The sequence below is a fragment of the Pelobates fuscus genome, chromosome 7, assembly GCF_036172605.1.
Source record: "Pelobates fuscus isolate aPelFus1 chromosome 7, aPelFus1.pri, whole genome shotgun sequence".
Taxonomy (NCBI): Eukaryota; Metazoa; Chordata; class Amphibia; order Anura; family Pelobatidae; genus Pelobates; species Pelobates fuscus.
The window spans coordinates 175,785,670-175,807,794 of NC_086323.1; the positions used below are offsets into that span (position 1 = coordinate 175,785,670).

General features: G+C 44.2%; 1 protein-coding gene across 1 annotated transcript in view; it reads left to right on the forward strand.

Annotated features, from left to right (window-relative positions):
• The first annotated feature begins 20,241 nt into the window (after nt 1-20,241).
• ISY1 (ISY1 splicing factor homolog) overlaps nt 20,242-22,125 on the forward strand; it is a 37,551-nt gene continuing 35,667 nt past the window's right edge. Inside the window, exons 1-2 of the mRNA XM_063426947.1 lie at nt 20,242-20,326; nt 21,075-21,097. Coding sequence (XP_063283017.1) covers nt 20,324-20,326; nt 21,075-21,097 — 26 coding nt within the window. The 5' untranslated portion in view covers nt 20,242-20,323. The remainder of the gene's footprint in view (nt 20,327-21,074; nt 21,098-22,125) is intronic.

Genomic DNA, 22,125 nt, shown 5'->3' on the forward strand with positions numbered 1-22,125 from the left:
AAAACCTGATGAGTTTGGGATGCTACGGTATCGGTCTCTATCCCTATAAACAATATTGTCCCAGGATCTAAACCCGTCCCATATATCTGAAACCCAAATAAGTTACCGAACCTATCTAAGAATTGTTCAGGATTATTTATAAGTATATGGACTGGGTTACATTCCATAGACTTGCAATATGGTTTGGTAGGCAACTTAGTAACAATCATATCCTTGTCTGCTGTCTGTCCCCAAGTTGCCCACCCCACACAAGACCAATATGGGCAATAATTATATTCCTTATCTGGGCATCTTGGACTTACGTACTTGTTTTTACTACTGGGACAAATATATTTATCGTTAGACCCATACGTTCTCTCCCACTTAAGATCCCCACATACATTCCACGGCTTTCTACCACTTGATATCGCTTTACATGCATCAAATAGCAGAACACCCGAAGAATGTACGGTTTCTAACACAGTTTTATTTATTAGGGTCCCCTGTGGATCTCCATTCCTGTGGGTCAACCAAATTGTACGGGGTTGATACTCCGGATTGAAGCACTTAGGTTCTCCTACTCCTAAATGGCATACACTATATTCTATACCTAGGTATCTACACCTAGACACATATCCCTTACACTCATATTGTGAATGCCAAATTAGGGTCCGGTAAATATGATTACCTGTTATAGTAGTCTTAATGCAAACCTTACAGCTAGGAGTGTCGGTACCTCTACCTTCCTTAATATAGAAAGACACATATATAAACATTATCAATAACACTTCTTTCGGCGTCTTCATCCTCAGTCTTCGTCCGTGCGATGGCACCTCAGCTTCCAGGATGTAAGGGCTGCAGGGAATGGAGTTCTGCTCTTCTTCACAGGGGTCCCTTCGAGACATCCTGACTTATAATACGTGGGTGAGTGGTCAGGCGTTATTATGGCCGTCAAAACACTCACTTACCAATCTCTTTAAATATAATTGTAATCCAAATGTCTCCTCGTCACTCCGACTGAGTCGTGCGTTTTAACCGGATCTTGCAGGGATTCTCTGGATCTGGTGTAGCTTGCCAAGAATCTACTGCTGCTGGTTTAACCCTGGAGTGATGAATCCACGGAGTCACTTCAGCCACCTTTATTGCTGTAGGGGTAGACAAAAGAACAACATAAGGACCCCTCCACTTAGGCCCTAACGGTATATTATTCCACTCTTTAATCCACACTTGATCTCCCGGATGATAGCTATGAACAGGGGGATAAATATTCACAGGTAATCTATCTTGTACCCATTTCTGTACCTCCTCCATAGTTTTACCCAACTCTACAACCTGCTGCCGAGTAATTCCTTCTCCCAACTGACTCAAATCCCCCCTTAAGTTACCAAGTACGGGAGGTGGACGCCCATACATGATTTCAAAAGGTGAGAGACCCATCCTTCTGGTAGGTGTACTTCGAATACGTAACAGAGCTATAGGCAAAAGAACATTCCACTTAAGCTGAGTTTCCTGACACATCTTTGCCAACTGGTTCTTAATAGTTCTATTCATTCTCTCTACTTTACCAGAACTCTGAGGTCTATATGCCGTATGAAGCCTCCACTTAATACCAAGCATATCAGTCAGTTGTTGTAGGCACTGGTGAACAAAGGCTGGACCATTATCCGATCCTATAGAGCATGGTAGTCCATATCGGGGTATTATTTCTCGTAGCAGGAATCGCACAACTTCTCCTGCTTTCTCTGTACGAGTAGGACATGCTTCTACCCAGCCTGAATAGGTGCACACAACTACTAGTAGGTAGCGATGTCCACCGGATTTAGGCATAACTGTATAGTCAATTTGTAGATCGGACATAGGGAGTCCCCCCATATACTGAACTCCTGGTGGTTTTACTGGTCCTTGCCTTGCATTATTCCTAGCACATATTACACATCTTCGTACAATGGCTTGAGTTAAGTTGGACAATCTTGGTATGTAGAAATGTTTTCTGAGAGATTCTTCCATACTATCTCTTCCAGAATGTGTCCCGTTGTGATAGTTCTGGACAATTTCTACCGCTAGTGATGCTGGAATAACTATTCTCCCATCTTCTAACTGATACCATTTGTTCTCCAGGTACTTTCCAGGTTCAGTCTTTAACCACTCTTCTTCTTGAGCTGTATAAACTGGAGTCCATTGAGACAGTGGAGTCGGTATAAGAGCAGCTATATGTTCCACATATTCCTGTCTTCCTGATTCAGCGGCACGCTTAGCTGCATTATCTGCCATCCGATTTCCTTTGGTTACATCACCATCTCCTCTCAGATGCGCTTGACAATGTATAATACCAATTTCTTTCGGTTCCCATACTGCTTCCAATAATTGTAATATTTCAGCTGCGTACTTGATTTCTTTACCCTCTGAATTCAATAGTCCTCTTTCTTTATACAAAGCTCTGTGGGCATGAGTGGTTAAAAACGCATACTTGGAGTCCGTGTTGTCAGGGTACCTGTGGTCTCTACCTCCGAAAGAGGTAGAGACTTAGCTGTTCCTCCATCCAGACGGTCTGATGGCTCCCTTCCCCGCGGTCTATCCGGTCATGCTAGGCCGGCCGCGAGGGAGTGACTGCCTTTTACAGCATCTAGGCAGGAAGTAGTCATCAGGACACTCCCCCAGAACAACCTGTCAGTCAATGGCTGCAGGACCAATCAGGACGCCTTGGGGGCGTGGTTACTGCTCTGAACAGGGTATTTAACAGAGCTTCTTTCATTAGCTCATTGCCCTGTCGTGGTTCTAGCTTGTTCTAGTCACTCAGTGCTTGTGTATTCTATTATCCCTTTTGGTTTTGACCCGGCTTGTTTACCTTACTCTGCTTATCTCTGTTACCCTTGATTCGGCTTGTCTCTCGCTTACCTGTCTTCTGTTACCCTCGACCTCGGCTTGTCTTTGACCATTCTATACTGTACTACTTACGTTAGTCCGGCCATTCTAAGGTCCGGTATACGTATCTGGCTACTGTTTGTACTCTGCGTGTTGGATCCCTGTCCCGATCCTGACATTACGACAGGGCCAATGGATCCTGCAAGTACAAACAGTCAGCTGGCTGCTCCTGATCCTAGGTTTGAAGCCATGGATCACAGAATGGATCAGATGGCGCTTGCGCTACAGGCTCTATTAGCTTGTGCCAATAAACCACCAGAGGAGATACGTAATACCCCTGTTTCTCCTGTCGGTTCAGGTCTAGAGGTAGCCACAGTGGGTGCTTCTTCTCACATTACCCCCCCAGTACGCTATGGTGGGGCTCCTGAGAAGTGTCGTGGTTTTTTAAACCAAATTAGTATCCACTTTGAATTGCAACCTCGCTCTTATCCTACAGATAGGGCAAAAGTAGGATTTATTATCACCCTACTCATTGAGAAAGCTCTGAGATGGGCCAACCCACTATGGGAGAACGATAATCCATTAGTTTATAACTATAACGCATTTGTAGCTGCTTTTAGAAGAACATTTGACCCTCCAGGTAGAAAGGTTAATGCAGCCAGATTACTGTTGCGCCTGAGACAGGAGAACCGAACACTGGTGGATTATGCACTGGAGTTCAGGTCTCTGGCGGCAGAAATCAAGTGGAATGAGCAGGCGTATATGGATGTATTTTTGAATGGCCTATCTGATGTAATCCTTGATGAGGTTGCTACCAGAGAACTCCCTGAGAATTTAGAGGATTTAATTTCGTTCATCTCTCGTATAGATGAACGTCTAAGAGAGAGACAGAACACTCGAGAGGGGAACCAGAGACCTTCTTTTAGGTTAGCTCCCGCTGTTCCAAGTCCTGACTCCACGATATCTTTGCTTACTGAACCTATGCAGAAAGGGTATACCCGCCTCTCTGAGGAGGAAAGACAGCACAGGAGAAGAGAGGGTTTGTGTATGTATTGTGGAGCCAAGGGTCATTTACTCTCGAACTGTTCTAACCGCCCGGGAAACGCTCGCACCTAAGTCTCTCTAGAGGACAGGCCTTGGGTGTTTCTATTTTGTCCTCTACTCCTGATTATAAAGATCACAGGCTTCTGCTACCAGTTTCCTTAACTTGGGGGAAGGAAGTAGTAAGGGCTATGGCATTGATAGATTCCGGTGCTGCTGAGAATTTTATCGACCAAGCCTTTGCTAGTAAGAACAATTTCCCATCCCAGCTAAGGGAGACACCTTTGGCCGTTGAGGCCATAGATGGTAGACCACTACTAGACCCTGTTATCTTTCGTGAGACCATACCCATTAATTTAAATGTGGGTATCCTACACGTGGAGAATTTATCTCTTCTGCTCATTTCGTCTCCTTCCGTTCCCATAGTTCTGGGGTACCCATGGTTGAAAAAACATAACCCTATTATTGATTGGGAGTTAGGAGAGATACTCTCGTGGGGCCAGGGCTGCCAGGATCGGTGTTTGTGCAAGGTTTCTCCATTAGCTAATATTAACATACCGGAGAATCCTACTCAGTCCACAGAAAGACAAATACCAGACCTTTACCTAGACTTAAGGGCAGTGTTTGACAAGAAGAATGCCGATTCTTTGCCTCCACACAGGTCATTTGACTGTAAGATTAAGCTTCTACCCGGCACTATGCCTCCGAGGGGCCATGTATATCCTTTGTCTGTTCAGGAAAACTCGGTTCTAGAGGAGTATATTCGGGAGAATTTAGAAAAGGGATTCATCAGGAGGTCTTCTTCTCCGGCCGGGGCTGGGTTCTTTTTCATTAAGAAGAAGGATGGCACGCTGAGACCTTGTATCGATTACCGAGGCTTGAATAAAATAACTGTCAGAAATGCCTATCCTATCCCACTGATTACCGAGTTATTTGATCGTCTTAAGGGCTCCAAAATCTTCACCAAGTTAGATCTCAGAGGGGCTTACAATTTGGTGCGAATCCAGAAAGGTCACGAGTGGATGACGGCATTCAATACCCGGTATGGCCATTACGAATACACTGTTATGCCATTTGGACTATGCAATGCTCCTGCAGTATTTCAAGATTTGATTAATGAGGTACTTAGGGAGTTTCAGCATGATTGTGTTATTGTTTACCTGGACGACATACTAATACACTCTAAGGAGATTGAGACTCACCATAGACAGGTCAGAAAGGTATTACACAAGCTGCTGCAACATGGTCTATATTGCAAATTGGAGAAGTGCAGTTTTGATCAGTCTCAGGTAGACTTTCTTGGATACGTGATTTCTGGGGAGGGTTTTATAATGGATCCTGTAAAACTTCAATCTATTTTAGACTGGCCCTTGCCCAAAGGACTCAAGGCTATCCAAAGGTTTATTGGTTTTTCCAACTACTATAGGCGCTTCATTAAAGGATACTCCTCTATCATTGCGCCTATTACCAATATGACCAAACAAGGGGCTGATACTAAGTTCTGGTCTAAGGAAGCTCTGGGTGCTTTCAAGACTCTCAAGGAACTTTTTGCCTCGGCTCCCATTCTAGTCCATCCTGATACGACTCTGCCTTTCTTGCTCGAGGTCGATGCCTCTGAGACAGCAGTTGGGGCTGTTCTGTCTCAAAGGTTAGGGGTGGATAAACCGTTACACCCTTGTGGTTTCTTCTCTAAGAAATTTTCTGGGCCTGAGAGCAGATATGACATCGGGGAAAGGGAACTGTTAGCAGTCATTAAAGCCTTAAAGGAGTGGAGACATTTGTTGGAGGGGACCCTACACCCTATTACGATTTTGACGGACCACAAAAACTTGTCCTATATTGGGGAGGCTAAGCGCTTATCCTCTAGACAAGCTCGTTGGTCCTTATTCCTGACTCACTTCAATTATGTACTGACTTACAGACCTGGTTCTAAAAACTCTAAAGCCGATGCATTATCTCGCCAATATGAACCTTCTACTGTACCTGAACCAGTTCTTTCTTCTATAGTTCCGAAATGCAATATCATTGCTAATACGAATCTCAGGATTCTCCATTACTGGCCGAGATCATTAAGTTGCAACATCTAGCACCTAAACAGACTCCTGCGGGCCGTCATTTCGTTCCTCCTGCTCTTCAACTGGAACTTTTACAGTGTTTACATAATAGCAAGATGGCGGGACATCCTGGTATCCGCAAAACTTACGCGTTGATCTCTAAGGACTTCTGGTGGCCTGCTTTACGGAGGGACATTGAGGAGTTCATCGCTGCATGTGAAGTTTGTACTAAAACCAAACAACCCCATACGCTTCCATGTGGATTCCTGCAACCCTTGGAGGTTCCAGAAAAACCATGGTCCTGTTTGGCCATGGACTTTATTGTCGATCTACCTATCTCTAAAAGACAGACTGTTATCCTCACCGTGGTTGACAGGTTTACTAAGATGGCACACTTCATTCCCCTGCCTAAACTCCCGTCTTCTCCCGAATTGGCAGAGATATTCGCTAAGGAGATTTTTCGCCTACATGGGATACCCTCTCAAATTGTATCGGACAGAGGCTCCCAATTTGTTTCCCGCTTTTGGAGGTCCTTCTGCTCTCAACTTGGTATTAAATTAAACTTTTCTTCTGCCTATCATCCTCAGTCTAACGGAGCTGCTGAACGTACCAACCAGAAAATTGAACAATATTTACGATGCTTTGTTTCTGAACACCAGGATGATTGGGTCGGTTTGATTCCTTGGGCGGAGTTTGCACACAACAATCTCGTTTGCGATTCTACTCATTCAAGCCCCTTCTTCATGAATTATGGTTTTCATCCGTCTATTCTTCCTTCGGATTCCCCTTCCCAGGGGGTGCCGTCGGTTGATGTTCATGTTGCCAATTTGAGGAAGTTGTGGGATCAAACTCGACAAATCCTTGTGCACAACTCTATGTTGGTCAAGAAACACGCTGATAAACGTAGAAGGGCGGCTCCGGTCTTTGTTCCAGGTGATAGGGTATGGCTGAGCACGAGGAACATCCGTTTAAAAGTGCCCTCCATGAAGTTCGGTCCTCATTATATTGGACCCTACAGGGTGCTGACCCGTATCAATCCAGTTGCGTATCGTTTAGCTCTTCCTAATACCTTACGCATCCCGAACTCGTTTCACGTTTCATTGCTGAAACCACTCATATGTAACAGATTTTCCTCCACAATAGCCCCTCCTCGCCCCGTTCAGGTGGAGGGTCAGGAGGAGTATGAGGTTAACTCTATTATTGATTCTCGAATCTCCCGGGGGAGAGTACAATATCTGGTTGATTGGAAGGGATATGGTCCTGAGGAGAGGAGTTGGGTACCTCAGGAGGATGTTCATGCTCCCCGTCTCCGCAGGGCGTATCACTCTCGCTTCCCATCTCGTCCCGGTTCATTCCGCCCGGTGGGCGTATCTGAGAGGGGGGGTACTGTCAGGGTACCTGTGGTCTCTACCTCCGAAAGAGGTAGAGACTTAGCTGTTCCTCCATCCAGACGGTCTGATGGCTCCCTTCCCCGCGGTCTATCCGGTCATGCTAGGCCGGCCGCGAGGGAGTGACTGCCTTTTACAGCATCTAGGCAGGAAGTAGTCATCAGGACACTCCCCCAGAACAACCTGTCAGTCAATGGCTGCAGGACCAATCAGGACGCCTTGGGGGCGTGGTTACTGCTCTGAACAGGGTATTTAACAGAGCTTCTTTCATTAGCTCATTGCCCTGTCGTGGTTCTAGCTTGTTCTAGTCACTCAGTGCTTGTGTATTCTATTATCCCTTTTGGTTTTGACCCGGCTTGTTTACCTTACTCTGCTTATCTCTGTTACCCTTGATTCGGCTTGTCTCTCGCTTACCTGTCTTCTGTTACCCTCGACCTCGGCTTGTCTTTGACCATTCTATACTGTACTACTTACGTTAGTCCGGCCATTCTAAGGTCCGGTATACGTATCTGGCTACTGTTTGTACTCTGCGTGTTGGATCCCTGTCCCGATCCTGACACGTGTAGATGTTCACTCTTAAACCTTCAGCCAATTGTAACGCTCGTGTTAGTGCAATTAATTCTGCCTTCTGTGCCGATGTTCCTTTTGACAGTGGCCGAGCTTCTATCACCTTGTCTATGGTTGTTACTGCATATCCTGCATAGCGAATCCCTTCTTTCACATAACTACTGCCGTCCGTATAGTATTGGACATCAGGGTTCTGGATGGGAAAGTCACGAAGATCTGGTCTACTTGAAAATACTTCATCCATCACCTCCAAGCAATCGTGTTGACTTTCAGTAGGTTGCGGCAAAAGGGTAGCTGGATTTAAGGTATTGACAATCTCTAAATGCACTCTTGGGTTTTCACACAACATAGCTTGATACTTAGTCATGCGGCTTTTACTGAACCAATGATTGCCTTTGTAATCTAGCAACGTCTGTACTGCGTGCGGGACTCGCACATAGAGTTCTTGACCCATAGTGAGTTTATCGGCTTCAGCTACCAGCAGGGCGGCTGCAGCTACAGCTCTTAGACAAGGTGGAAGACCACTGTGTCAGGATCGGGACAGGGATCCAACACGCAAAGTACAAACAGGAGGTAGGTACGTATACCGGACCTTAGAATGGCCGGACTAACGTAAGGAGTACGCAAAGAATGGTCTAGAGACAAGCCGAGGTCGAGGGAACGAGAGAGCAGATAAGCGAGAGACAAGCCGAGTCAAAGGGTAATAGAGGTAAGCAGGGTAGAACAAACAAGCCGGGTCAAAACCAAAGAGACAAATAGATAACAAGAGCACTGAGTGACTAGACAAGCTAGAACCACGACAGGGCAATGAACAAATGCATAAAGCCCTACTTTATACCCTGGTTCTAGATAGGTAATCACGCCCCCGACGAGTCCTGATTCGTGGTCGGGACTTGATTGACAGGTCGGAACGGATTGTCGTCATGACGTCGGCTACTGAGCGCCGCGTCATAAAAGGAAGCGGGTCCCTCGCGGCCGGCGTGTAAACGGCCGAGAGAACTGCGAGGAACGAGTGAGTCAACCCCTCTGAGAGGATGAACGTCTAAGTATCTCACCTCCTCTGAGGTAGAGACAACAGGTACCCTGACAGTACCCCCCCTCTCAGAAACGCCCACCGGGCGGAAGGAACCGGGGCGAGATGGAAAACGAGAGTGAAAAGCCCTGCAGAGGCGAGGAGCATGCACATCCTCCTGAGGTACCCAAGTCCTCTCCTCAGGACCATATCCCTTCCAGTCAACAAGATATTGTAACCTCCCCCGAGAGATTCGAGAATCGAGGATGGAGTTGATCTCATACTCCTCCTGACCCTCAACCTGAACAGCGCGAGGAGAGGATACAGCGGAGGAAAACTTGTTACATACTAGAGGCTTCAACAAGGAAACATGAAAGGAGTTAGGAATGCGTAAGGCAGATGGAAGGGCCAGACGATACGCAACTGGGTTAATTCGAGTCAGAACCCTATAAGGGCCAATGTAACGAGGGGCGAATTTCATAGAAGGAACCTTCAAGCGAATGTTTCTGGTACTCAACCATACCCTATCACCTGGAACAAAAACCGGAGCCGCCCTTCTACGCTTATCAGCGTGTTTCTTGAACAACGCGGAATTATGCAGGAGAATTTATCGAGTTTGATCCCACAACTTCCTCAAATTGGCAACATGAACATCAACCGACGGTACCCCTTGGGAAGGAGAAACCGAGGGAAGAATGGAAGGATGAAAGCCATAATTCATGAAAAAGGGGCTAGAACGAGTAGAATCACAAACGAGATTGTTGTGTGCAAACTCCGCCCAAGGAATCAGACCGACCCAATCATCCTGGTGTTCGGAAACAAAACAGTGCAAATATTGTTCAATCTTTTGGTTGGTGCGTTCAGCAGCTCTGTTAGACTGGGGATGATAGGCAGAAGAGAAATTCAATTTGATGCCCAGTTGAGAACAGAAGGATTTCCAAAAACGGGAAACAAATTGGGAACCTCTATCAGAAACAATTTCGGAGGGTATCCCATGTAAACGAAAAATCTCTCTCGCGAATATCTCAGCCAATTCGGGAGAAGATGGCAGTTTAGGTAAGGGCACGAAATGAGCCATCTTAGTAAACCTGTCAACCACCGTGAGGATAACAGTCTGTTTTTTAGAAACAGGCAAATCGACAATGAAGTCCATAGCCAGACAGGACCACGGTCTCTCGGGAATTTCCAAGGGATGCAAAAGCCCACATGGAAGCGTATGAGGCTGTTTAGTCTTCATACAGACCTCACATGCTCCGACGAAATCCCTAATATCCTTACGTAGTGAAGGCCACCAGAAATCTTTGGAAATCAAGGCACACGTCTTGCGAATGCCAGGATGCCCAGCCACCTTACTGTTGTGAAAGCACTGTAACAGTTCCAGTTGGAGTTCAGGAGGAACGAAATACCTTGCCCCAGGACCCTGTCTAGGAGCCAGATGCTGTAACTTCATGATCTCGGCAAGCAACGGAGAATGAATCCTGAGACTCGTGTTGGCGATAATATTGCACTTGGGAACTATAGAAGACAAAACCGCCTCAGATATAGTAGAAGGTTCATGTTGGCGAGACAAAGCATCGGCTTTAGAGTTCTTAGAACCAGGTCTATAAGTGAGCACGTAATTGAAATGAGTGAGGAACAAGGACCAACGAGCTTGCCTGGCGGACAAGCGCTTGGCCTCCCCAATATAGGACAAGTTCTTGTGATCCGTCAAAATAGTAACAGGATGCAAGGTCCCTTCCAATAAATGTCTCCACTCCTTTAAAGCCATGATGACCGCTAGTAGTTCCCTGTCACCAATGTCATATCTGCTTGGAAAAAAAAACACATGGATGTAACGGTTTATCCACACCTAACCTTTGAGACAAGATAGCGCCTAAACCTGTCTCTGAGGCGTCTACCTCGAGTAGAAAAGGCAAAGTCGTATCAGGGTGAACTAAAATTGGTGCAGAAGCAAAAAGTTCCTTGAGTGTCTTGAAAGCAACGAGAGCTTCAGTAGACCAAGTCTTAGTGTCAGCCCCCTGTCTGGTCATATTGGTAATAGGAGCAATAATAGAAGAGTATCCTTTAATGAAACGCCTATAATAATTGGAGAATCCAATAAACCTCTGAATGGCTTTGAGACCCCTGGGTAATGGCCAATCCAAAATAGACTGGAGTTTATCCGGATCCATTTTTAAACCCAGAAATCACGTAACCAAGAAAGTTTATCTGAGATTGGTCAAAACTACATTTCTCCAATTTGCAGTACAAGCCATGTTGTAGAAGCTTGCGCAATACCCTTCTGACTTGTCTGTGGTGGATCTCAATTTCTCTAGAGTGTATTAGTATATCATCCATATATACAATAACGCAATCCTGTTGAAATTCCCTAAGAACTTCATTGATCAGGTCCTGAAATACTGCCGGTGCATTACAGAGCCCAAAAGGCATTACCGTGTACTCATAGTGCCCATATCGAGTGTTGAACGCTGTTTTCCACTCGTCTCCCTGCTGAATTCTCACCAAGTTATACGCCCCTCTGAGATCTAACTTGGTGAAAATCTTGGAACCCTTTAAACGATCAAAGAGCTCAGTAATCAAGGGAATTGGGTATGCATTTCTAATCGTTATTTTATTCAAGCCTCGATAATCAATGCAAGGCCTTAATGTACCGTCCTTCTTATTCACAAAAAAAAAAACGGCCCCGGCAGGAGAGGAGGATCTCCTAATGAATCCTTTGTCTAGGTTCTCACGAATATACTCCTCTAAGACTAAATTCTCCTTAGTGGATAAAGGGTATACAGTACCCCTCGGAGGCATGGTCCCAGGCAGGAGTCTGATCTTGCAGTCAAAGGGCCTGTGTGGAGGTAAAGTGTCAGCATTTTTTTTGTCAAAGACTGCCTTTAAATCCAGGTACAGAGGCGGTATTTGTACGTCTGTAGACTGGGAAGTATTAGCCGGTGCGTTAACTACGCAAACCGGTGAGACTTTCTGTAAGCACCTGCTCTGGCAACCCTGGCCCCATGAGACTATCTCCCCTAGTTCCCAATCAATAATAGGGTTATGTTTCTTTAACCACGGATACCCCAGGACTATAGGAACAGAAGGAGACGAAATAAGCATAAGAGATATACCTTCCTCGTGTAGGATACCAACAGTTAAGTTAACAGGTATGGTCTCATGAAAAATAACAGGTTCAGATAATGGTCTACCATCTATGGCCTCAACGGCCAAGGGTGTATCCCTTAGCTGGGATGGAATAGAGTGTTTAGTAACAAAAACTTGGTCAATAAAGCTCTCAGCAGCTCCGGAATCTACCAACGCCATAGTTTTTAGTACTCCCTTCTCCCAAGCTAAAGAAACAGGTAGCAGAAGCCTGTGATCTTTATAATTATGTATAGAGGACAAAATAGAAACACCCAAGGCCTGTCCTCTAGAGAAACTTAGGTGCGAGCGTTTCCCGGGCGATTAGGACAATTTAGGCGTAGGTGCCCTCTTACTCCACAATACATACACAACCCCTCCCTTCTCCTGTACTGTCTCTCTTCTTCTGAGAGGCGAGTATTGCCAACCAACCTTCGCCCTATCTGTAGGGTAGGAGCAGGGTTGTAATTCGAAATGAATACCTATCTGGTTTAAAAAACCACGACACTTATCCGGAGAGCCACCATAACGTACAGGAGGAGTAATACGGGAAGAAGCACCTACTGTGGCTACCTCTAGACCTGAACTTACAGGGGAGATGGATGTAGTACGCATCTCTTCTGGTTGATTATTAGAACGAGATAATAAAGCCTGCAGCGCTAGAGCCATCTGATCCATTCTATGATCCATGGCCTCAAATCTAGAGTCGGAAGAACCAACCTGAGTGTTTGTACCTGCAGGATCCATTGGCCCTGTCGTAATGTCAGGATCGGGACAGGGATCCAACACGCAAAGTACAAACAGGAGGTAGGTACGTATACCGGACCTTAGAATGGCCGGACTAACGTAAGGAGTAAGCAAAGAATGGTCTAGAGACAAGCCGAGGTCGAGGGAACGAGAGAGCAGATAAGCGAGAGACAAGCCGAGTCAAAGGGTAATAGAGGTAAGCAGGGTAGAACAAACAAGCCGGGTCAAAACCAAAGAGACAAATAGATAACAAGAGCACTGAGTGACTAGACAAGCTAGAACCACGACAGGGCAATGAACAAATGCATAAAGCCCTACTTTATACCCTGGTTCTAGATAGGTAATCACGCCCCCGACGAGTCCTGATTCGTGGTCGGGACTTGATTGACAGGTCGGAACGGATTGTCGTCATGACGTCGGCTACTGAGCGCAGCGTCATAAAAGGAAGCGGGTCCCTCGCGGCCGGCGTGTAAACGGCCGAGAGAACTGCGAGGAACGAGTGAGTCAACCCCTCTGAGAGGATGAACGTCTAAGTATCTCACCTCCTCTGAGGTAGAGACAACAGGTACCCTGACACACTGGCCACTGCATCCAGTTGTTTAGACATATATCCAACAGGTCTTTGCCATGATCCCAAGTACTGTGTTAATACTCCCACAGCCATTCTTCTTTGCTCATGTACATACAGGTAGAATGGACTTGTGTGATCAGGTAGACCTAATGCTGGGGCACTCATCAAAGCCTTCTTCACATCTTCAAATGCCTTTTGCTGTTCTGGGGTCCATAGGAAGGGATCGTGTTCTGTACCCTTTCTGTACCCTTTATAGCTGCATACAGAGGTTTCGCCAATATCGCATAACTGGGAATCCATATCCTACAGAAGCCTGCTGCCCCCAAGAACTCTCGCACTTGTCTTCTATTCTTAGGTATTGGTATTTGGCATACAGCTTCTTTTCTCTCTGGCCCCATTATTCTTTGACCTTCAGAGATATGGAATCCCAGATATTTGACAGTTGGCTGACACAACTGAGCCTTCTTCCTGGACACCTTGTATCCTGCCTTCCAGAGAATGTGTAGTAGATCATGTGTTGCTTGCTGACATATTTCTCTTGTAACTGTGGCTATCAACAAGTCATCTATATATTGTAATAGTACACACTCTCCTGGGATGGACTTGAAATCCAGTAAGTCTTGACTTAAAGCTGAACCAAATAGGGTAGGTGAATTTTTAAACCCTTGGGGCAGTCTTGTCCAAGTCATCTGGCGTTTCGAGCCCGTTACAGCATTTTCCCATTGGAATGCGAAGATACACTGGCTTTCCGCAGCAATTCGGAGGCAAAAGAAGGCATCTTTGAGATCTAAGACAGTAAAATAGGTAGCCCCGCCCGGAATTAAAGCAAGCAGGTTATACGGATTGGGCACAACTGGGTGTATACTTACGACCGCATCATTGACTGCTCTCAAGTCCTGCACAGGGCGATACTCATCTGTACCGGGCTTTTGAACAGGCAGCAATGGGGTGTTCCAGGGGGAAGTACAGAATTTTAGGATACCATACCGTATGAACTTATCCAGATATGATTGGATATTCTTCTTAGCCTTTTGCGGGATATGATATTGCCGTAGGCTCACTGGATAGACCCCAAGTTTTAGTTCGATTCGAATAGGTGGAATATTACGAGCAAGTCCTGGTGGGTTGTTCTCTGCCCAAACTCCTGGTATATTGAATAAGGATTCATCACTCTTAGGGTTTTGGCTAGTCAACGCTGTATAAAGTCGCCACTCTTCTTCCTTTGGTACTGATAGTGTCATGATACCTGAAGGTCCATTTAACTTTAAAGATGTCGTTCCATTTGGTAGAAACGTTATCTGCGCTTGTAATTTTGACAGCAAATCACGTCCTAACAGTTGGACTGGACATTCAGTCATATAAAGGAATTGATGTTTCATTATGTGGCCTCCCAATGTACAGAGTCGACTTTTAAGAACCGGTTTTGCAGCACTCCTTCCAGTTGCTCCTATTACGGTGATAGTTCTTCCAGATGGAGGAGCAACTAGGTCAGTCACCACCGAATGTTCAGCACCAGTATCAATCATGAATGCACTCCTTTTTCCCCCTATTGATACATCGACCATAGGCTCCGCTCGGCCAAGGGGGATGGAGCCCGGTCGGTATCAATAGTCCTCCATGACCGTGTCAGCCAATCCTACAAAGTCCCTATCTTCTCTATCGCGGGATCTCTGCGCTGCGGGATAATATCTATCCTCCCTAACACTTCCTCTATTGTTACCATTACTCCCTCCGGGACCTCCTCTACCTCTCGCTCTGCCTCTATAATTACCATATCCTGCCCTGGGTCGGTCTCTCTCATACTGTTCCCTTTGTGGACACTCACTTCTCCAATGCCCTTCTTCCCTACAGTATGCGCACTGATTCCTATTCAGGGGTTCCCTATTCCACTTACTATCGCCCTTATCCATTCCCCTTCTGTCTACGCCTGCGATCGCTACCGCTAGCATATCCGCCTTTTTACGCATCTTGCGTTCTTCCTCTTTCTTAGTCTCCGTTTCCCTGTTCATATAAACTTTATTAGCTACTTCCATTAGTTGGGTTATGGACATCCCTACAAACCCTTCTAGCTTTTGTAGCTTGCGCTTAATATCTCCGTAGGCTTGGCTGACCAAGGCAGAGTTAACCATCCGGGAATTCTCAGGGGCCTCCGGATTAAAGGGGGTATACAAGCGGTATGCCTCCAATAATCGGTCATAAAAGACACTGGGCGATTCATCACTTTTCTGTAACACCTCAGCCGTCTTAGACATATTAATAGCTTTCTTTCCTCCGGCTTTCATGCCAGCAATAATAGCGTCTCTATAGGCTTTTAAATGAATCATGTCTGCGCCATTGGCATTCCACTCGGGATCGGTGTTCGGATAATGGGCTGCGGCCCATGCTGCTGGGTTAGCTTGATTTAGTGTACGAGCTTCTTCTTCCAGCGCTTTAATGGCCGCTTGGTTTATCCTAGTCCTTTCCTCGTTATTAAATAATGTCATTAATAATTGCTGGCAATCAGCCCAAGTAGGATTGTGCGTCTGGACTATTGAGGTGAACAGATCGGTCATGGCTTGAGGTTTGTCGGTGTATGAGGAGTTATGGGTTTTCCAATTAAAGAGATCGGTAGTCGTAAAGGGGACGTATACAAAGACTGGGTCAGCGTATTGTAGTTGGCCTTCATCATTAAGGTGTGCCGTGAGAGTACCGGTCAGTTGTCGGGTTAATATGGGGCTTCGTTGAGGTGCGTCGGTTAGGGGTTCCAGTCAAGGGGTAGTAAGGCATGGGGATGGGGAAGCTTTACTGTGGGGAAGGTTAGTGAATAAAATATTCCGGGCCGGGCTAGGGGGAGCCTGACCGGAAGCTTGATATGGCGCCAAATCAGGATATGTGGGGTTAACGGAAGTAGGTACCGGAAGGGGAGGTTTTGTAACAAGAGGGCTGGACTCTGAACTGGAGGAGGAAGTAGATGGGGACAACGGGGAAAGGGGTGTAACATTTCCAGCAGCACTTCCTCTTCCTCTTCCTGTGGAGGAGGAGTAAGGGGGCGGCATAGGGATCTCGGACTCAGGGGGCGTGTCCAAAATGGGCGTAATCATGGCCCTAGTGGACAAACGAGTCCTGGCCACCATGAGGCGACATTGCTCCTCGTGGCATACTCGGATCCACCTTGGCGAGTCATTTACGGCCTGCCTCCAACAGTCAATGTATGGAAACTGTCCGTAAAGTTCAGGCCTACCTGATACAGCCACGTGTACACGCTGTACCAGATTAGGATCTAAACTGCCACGTGGCGGCCATGCGGCAACCAAAGTAGGCCATTCCCTACTACATAATGTTATCAAGCGTGCTGGAGACGAAGGGAGACGAAGGGAGGTCCACGCAGAAGTTCAGGGGTGCAGCCGTAGTGAACGTGGGCAAAGATAGACCGTCTCACGCCTCTGCTTCTCAGCTACCGTTGAACGATGAGCTTCCCGGCCAATGCACCAAATGATACCGGAGAAACTGACGGAAGCCAAGCACAGAGAGATGGACACAGGTTTCTTCAGGAAGGAAGAGATTCTTTATTCGGTTCACCGATCGGGACTCAGAGGGACTAATGTCACCAAAATACAACAAGTTCTGAGCCCCGGACAATAGTGTAGGCTCCTTATATAGGCACATAACTCCTCCCATAATAAGCTCCACCCACACATTCTCTTAACCAATCAAAACGAACAAGAACTAACTTCCTGCTTGACCGCATGGCTTGTCCAGCATAATGGAGGAGGGGAATACTATATCCGGTATTCTCGCACATGCTCCGTACACTACTGATCGTATCTTTGCCACGTGCAACCAACCGACCGATACACCAGTATATGCACGTACACATGCCACGTGGTAATCTCGGCCTACTAAATTTATTTTTACCGAGATTCCACCACAGCAGGACAGTCATTTATATTTACAAAAAATATTCTCTATATTTAATTTAAAGGATCACTATAGTGTCAGGAAAACAAACCCATTTTCCTGACACTTCAGTGCCCTAAGGGTGCCCCCACCCTCTGGGTCCCCCTCCCTTGGCGCTGAAGGGGCTAAAACCCCTTCAGCCAATTACCTTAATCCAGTACCGGGCTCCCACGGCGCTGGTGTCCTCTCCTCCCCCGCCGACGTCAGCTCCCGAGTGGAGCAGAATGCGCATGCGCGGCAAGTGCCGTGCGCGCATTCAAACAGTCCATAAGAAAGCATTACTCAATGCTTTCCTATGGACGTTCTGCACGCTGGAAGACAGCCACTAGAGGTTGAATTAACCCTGCTATGTAAACATAGCAGTTTCTCTGAGACTGCTATGTTTACATGTGAAAGGTTAACCCTAAACGCCGCAGGACGTAAATGTACGCCCTCTGGTTTTTATTTACTTACCCGGTCGCCGGCGATCCCACGCCGGCGATCGCGGTTGGGGGGACTCCCAGGGAGCCCCCCGCGGCACCTTCATCCTCCTGCAGCCCTCCCGGCCATGTGAGAGTGAGGTCCTTGCGAGGACCTCACAATCACATGGCCGGGATAGCTGGCTGCAGCAATGCCAACAGGGGGACTAACTGAAATGACAGTTAGTCCCCCTGCTGGCTGAAATCAAATAAAAATAAATAAAAATAAGTGTAAAAAAAATATATATATACTTAGATCATATATATATATATATTATATATATATGATCTAAGTATATATATACACATATACATACACACACATACACTGTCTAGGTGTATTTTAATATTAATATATATATAATTATATATATATATATATATATTAATATCAAATTACACGTAGACTGATACTGATGAAATATATATACAATTATTGTTATATATATATTTAGATATAATATAAAAAAAATATGTAAATACGTAAAAAAAATAAAATTAAAAAAATAATTGAAAATAAAATATTAAAAAATATATAGATGTGTTTTATTTCGTTCTAACTGTATTGTGATATTAATATATATATATATATATATTTATATCAAAATACACGTAGAACGAAATAATATATATATCTATATACATAAATATATACGTATATATCACTATATATATACCTATATATAAATAAAAATATTTTTTAAAAATGATATATATATATACGTATATATACACATATGTATATATATACATATATTAATTCTACACATATATTTATGTAATAATTTTACATAGTTAGGTATCCTAATTAATTACAATTAGCGGGACCTGCCTGACAACCTATGCCGAAAGTATAGGGAATTTAATTTGCTAGCACTATATTTAACCCTATAACTTTCCAAGACATCATAAAATCTGTACATGGGGGGTACTGTTTTACTCGGGAGACTTCGCTGAACACAAATATTAGTGTTTCAAAACAGTAAAATTTATTACAGCGATGATATCGCCAGTAAAAGTGAAGTTTTTTGCATTTTTCACGCTCAAACAGCACTTACACGGACGATATTATTGCTGCAATACTTTTTACTGTTTTGAAACACAAATATTTGTGTTCAGCGAAGTCTCCCGAGTACAACAGTACCCCTCATGTACAGGTTTTATGGTGTTTTCAAAAATTACAGCGTCAAATATAAGGCTTGTGTTTCATTTTTTTCACATTAAAATTCGCCAGATTGCTACGTTGCCTTTATGACCCCATGGTAGCCCAAGAATGAAAATTACCCCTATGATGGCATACTATTTGCAATAGTAGACAACCCAAGGTATTGCAAATGGGGTATGTCCAGTCTTTTTTAGTAGCCACTTAGTCACAAACACTTGCCAAAATTGGCGTTTTTTTGCATTTTTCACACACAAACAAATACTAACGCTAACTTTGGCCAGTGTTTGTGACCAAATGGCTACTAAAAAAGACTGGACATACCCCATTTGCAATACCTTGGGTCGTCTACTATTGCAAATGGTATGCCATTATGGGTGTAAATTTATTTCCTGGGCTACTATACAGTCTCAAAGGCAACGTAACCAACCTGGTGAATTTTAATTTCAAATGTAACACGCTATATTTGACCCTGTAACTTCCCAAAACGCCATAAAACCTGTACATAGGGGGTACTGTTTTACACGTGAGACTTTGCTGAATACAAATATGTGTATTTTATTGCAGTAAAAGCAAACAGTATTATGACATTGACAGTTAAAACGTCATGTAGAACTAAAAAAAAAAAAAAAAAAATCTTATTTTCTCCTATTTTTTTCATATTAAATTATGTTTCATAGCTAAATATTTGATATTAAATGAAAGCCCTGTTTCCCCTGAATAAAATGATATATAATAAGGGGGGGTGCATTTAATATGAAAGAGGTGAATTACGGTTGAACAGACATATAGCGCAAATGCCAGGTTATGTTTACATTTTGTTTCGTTCACAACTTGTACATTTGGCTGCGGTCTTAAGGGGTTAAAACCTGAGGGACCTGGCACCCAGACCACTTCATTGAGCTGAAGTGGTCTGGGTGACTATAGTGTCCCTTTAATATTCTGTTGATTAATTGTGGCTGTGAGGGAGGAGCTAATCAGGTAGTGATGCTGCCATAGAAAATAGGCAGGGGGAAAAAATTACAGCAGGTAGTGAATGCATTTTCCTTTTTAACACATAACAGAAACACTAGTGGACTGAGAGGGAAACAATAACCAATACAATTATATAATAAGAAAACCCATACAATGACAAGTCATGCCCTGGTCCTGATAGTGGGATCAGTTATTCATATAAAATGTAATAAACTAGTTGAATTAGTATTAAAAAAAAAAGTCAAATCAGTTCTGGATTTGACACAAGTCGATAGAGGCTAAGCTGCAATGACTGATGCCTGACACTAGGTGTCTCTCTTACAATACGGTCACTATGTATCCTAGTCTAGGTGCCCTGCTAAATTTCGACACATCCGGAACGTGTATGTACTATTCTATTTCCGGTATCTGTGGTTTCTGGTGTTGCAGCGTTTGATTGCTGAGAAAGATGGTGAGTCCTAGTAATGGTAATATAATATTGCTGTGCTGTATAAAGTGTATGTGTTATAGAACCAAATAGTATCCTTGAGCTGATATCGATATTCGATATCAGCATAATTATATTATTCATTTATATGAATGTATAATTATTGTAGTTTATAACTCTTAGAGGGCTCTTAATCCTCAATTGTTTTTTTTTGTAGCAATTAATATCAAAAATTCTAAATTTGGGCAAACGTTATACTGTAAAAAAATGGAAAATAAAAATCTAAAACTCTCCAATTCATCTGCTTATGTGGTTTCTGCTAAATATCTACATTTGGAGTACGGTATGTTTAATGTATGTTCAAGCTGGGAGTATGAATAGTTAATTTAACGCGTTAGAGCCAATTTAGTATTTGTTGATTCATTTAGGAATATCTGTAGAGATGTGTCAACGTAAATAAACATTTAAATAAGCGGTGATTGAACTATTGAACTAGGAATTGTGGACAAATGGCAAATTTTAGCCCACGCTAGCTGAGTTGGAGAAACAAATTTTTAAAAGTTGAACTGAAGAATTACTCTAATTTGCATGTAAACAAAATTGTAGATTAACCCCTTAAAGACACATGACATGTGTGACATGTCATGATTTCCTTTTATTCCAGAAGTCTGGTCCTTAAGGGGTTAAGAAATCATAATGAATTGCAATTCCCAGTTTAGTGAATAACCCTGTGACAGTTTTACCTGGATAATAATTCTTGTTATCTTTTTAGGCTCGAAATGCAGAAAAGGCCATGTGAGTATTCTATCCATGCATGAGGATGCTTGTATTGCTTTACCAAGGCTCGAGTCGCCTGGGGTTTGAAAGCACTTTAAGCCCCTGAGGTGACTGGCTGCATGAGATCTGAGGTGGGTAGGCGGCTGACTGAGTGCGGAGGCGGCAAGGGACTTTTACTCTTCCTGCTCTGCTTCCTCGCGCGCCCTCCAGTAAGCCGGGTTATGACCTTACTCTGGCCCTGGCATCACTAAACAGTGCGTGAGAGAGCAGAGCAGGAAGGTGACAGAAAGGAAATAATCCACTCCAGCTCTACCAAAGGTAGGGAGACTGGGTGGATTAAAATTAAATCCACACACTGTGTGTGTTGCAGCATCAATGCGTGTCTGTCAGTGAATGTGTGACTGTCTGTTGATGACTGTGTGTATGTGTCTCAGTGAGTGTGTGTAAAAAATATCAAACATCAAAATATTACAAAACTAAAATATTTTTCATGATATTAAATCATTTTAAAAGTTTATCCAAAAAATTTAAATCAAGGCCTTTGTTCATTACAATTTGGAGTTCACTGAATAGCCCCGCACACCTTTCCTGTAGAAACTGAAGTAGTTTGTACATATGTGCTTTTGTGTGTGTGTATATATTATACACATATCAAAGGAATTGTGGTGGGGGAAAAAAGTGTGGATGAAAACCCCTTCCACCTGAAGTAAGTGGATAGTTAATATATTGCTATAAAACAGAAATACACACATCAGTTAAGCCATAAGACTTGCTTTGTCCACAGAAATCTCACTTTAACAGTGGTCTTACAACTGCTAGGAGTTCTGGGTAGGCGTATGCAAATGAGCTCATCGAATAACCAAATTTTTGCCTCATAATTCCACTTTAAAAAAAAAAAAAACCTTCTGTTACTTTAATTCAGCGCCGGGCTCCCGAGTGGAGCGGAATGCGCATGCACGGCCAGAGCCACGCGCGCATTAAAAATGCCCATAGGAAAGCATTTCTCAATGCTTTCCTATAGACGTTCTGCACGCTGAATGCGATTT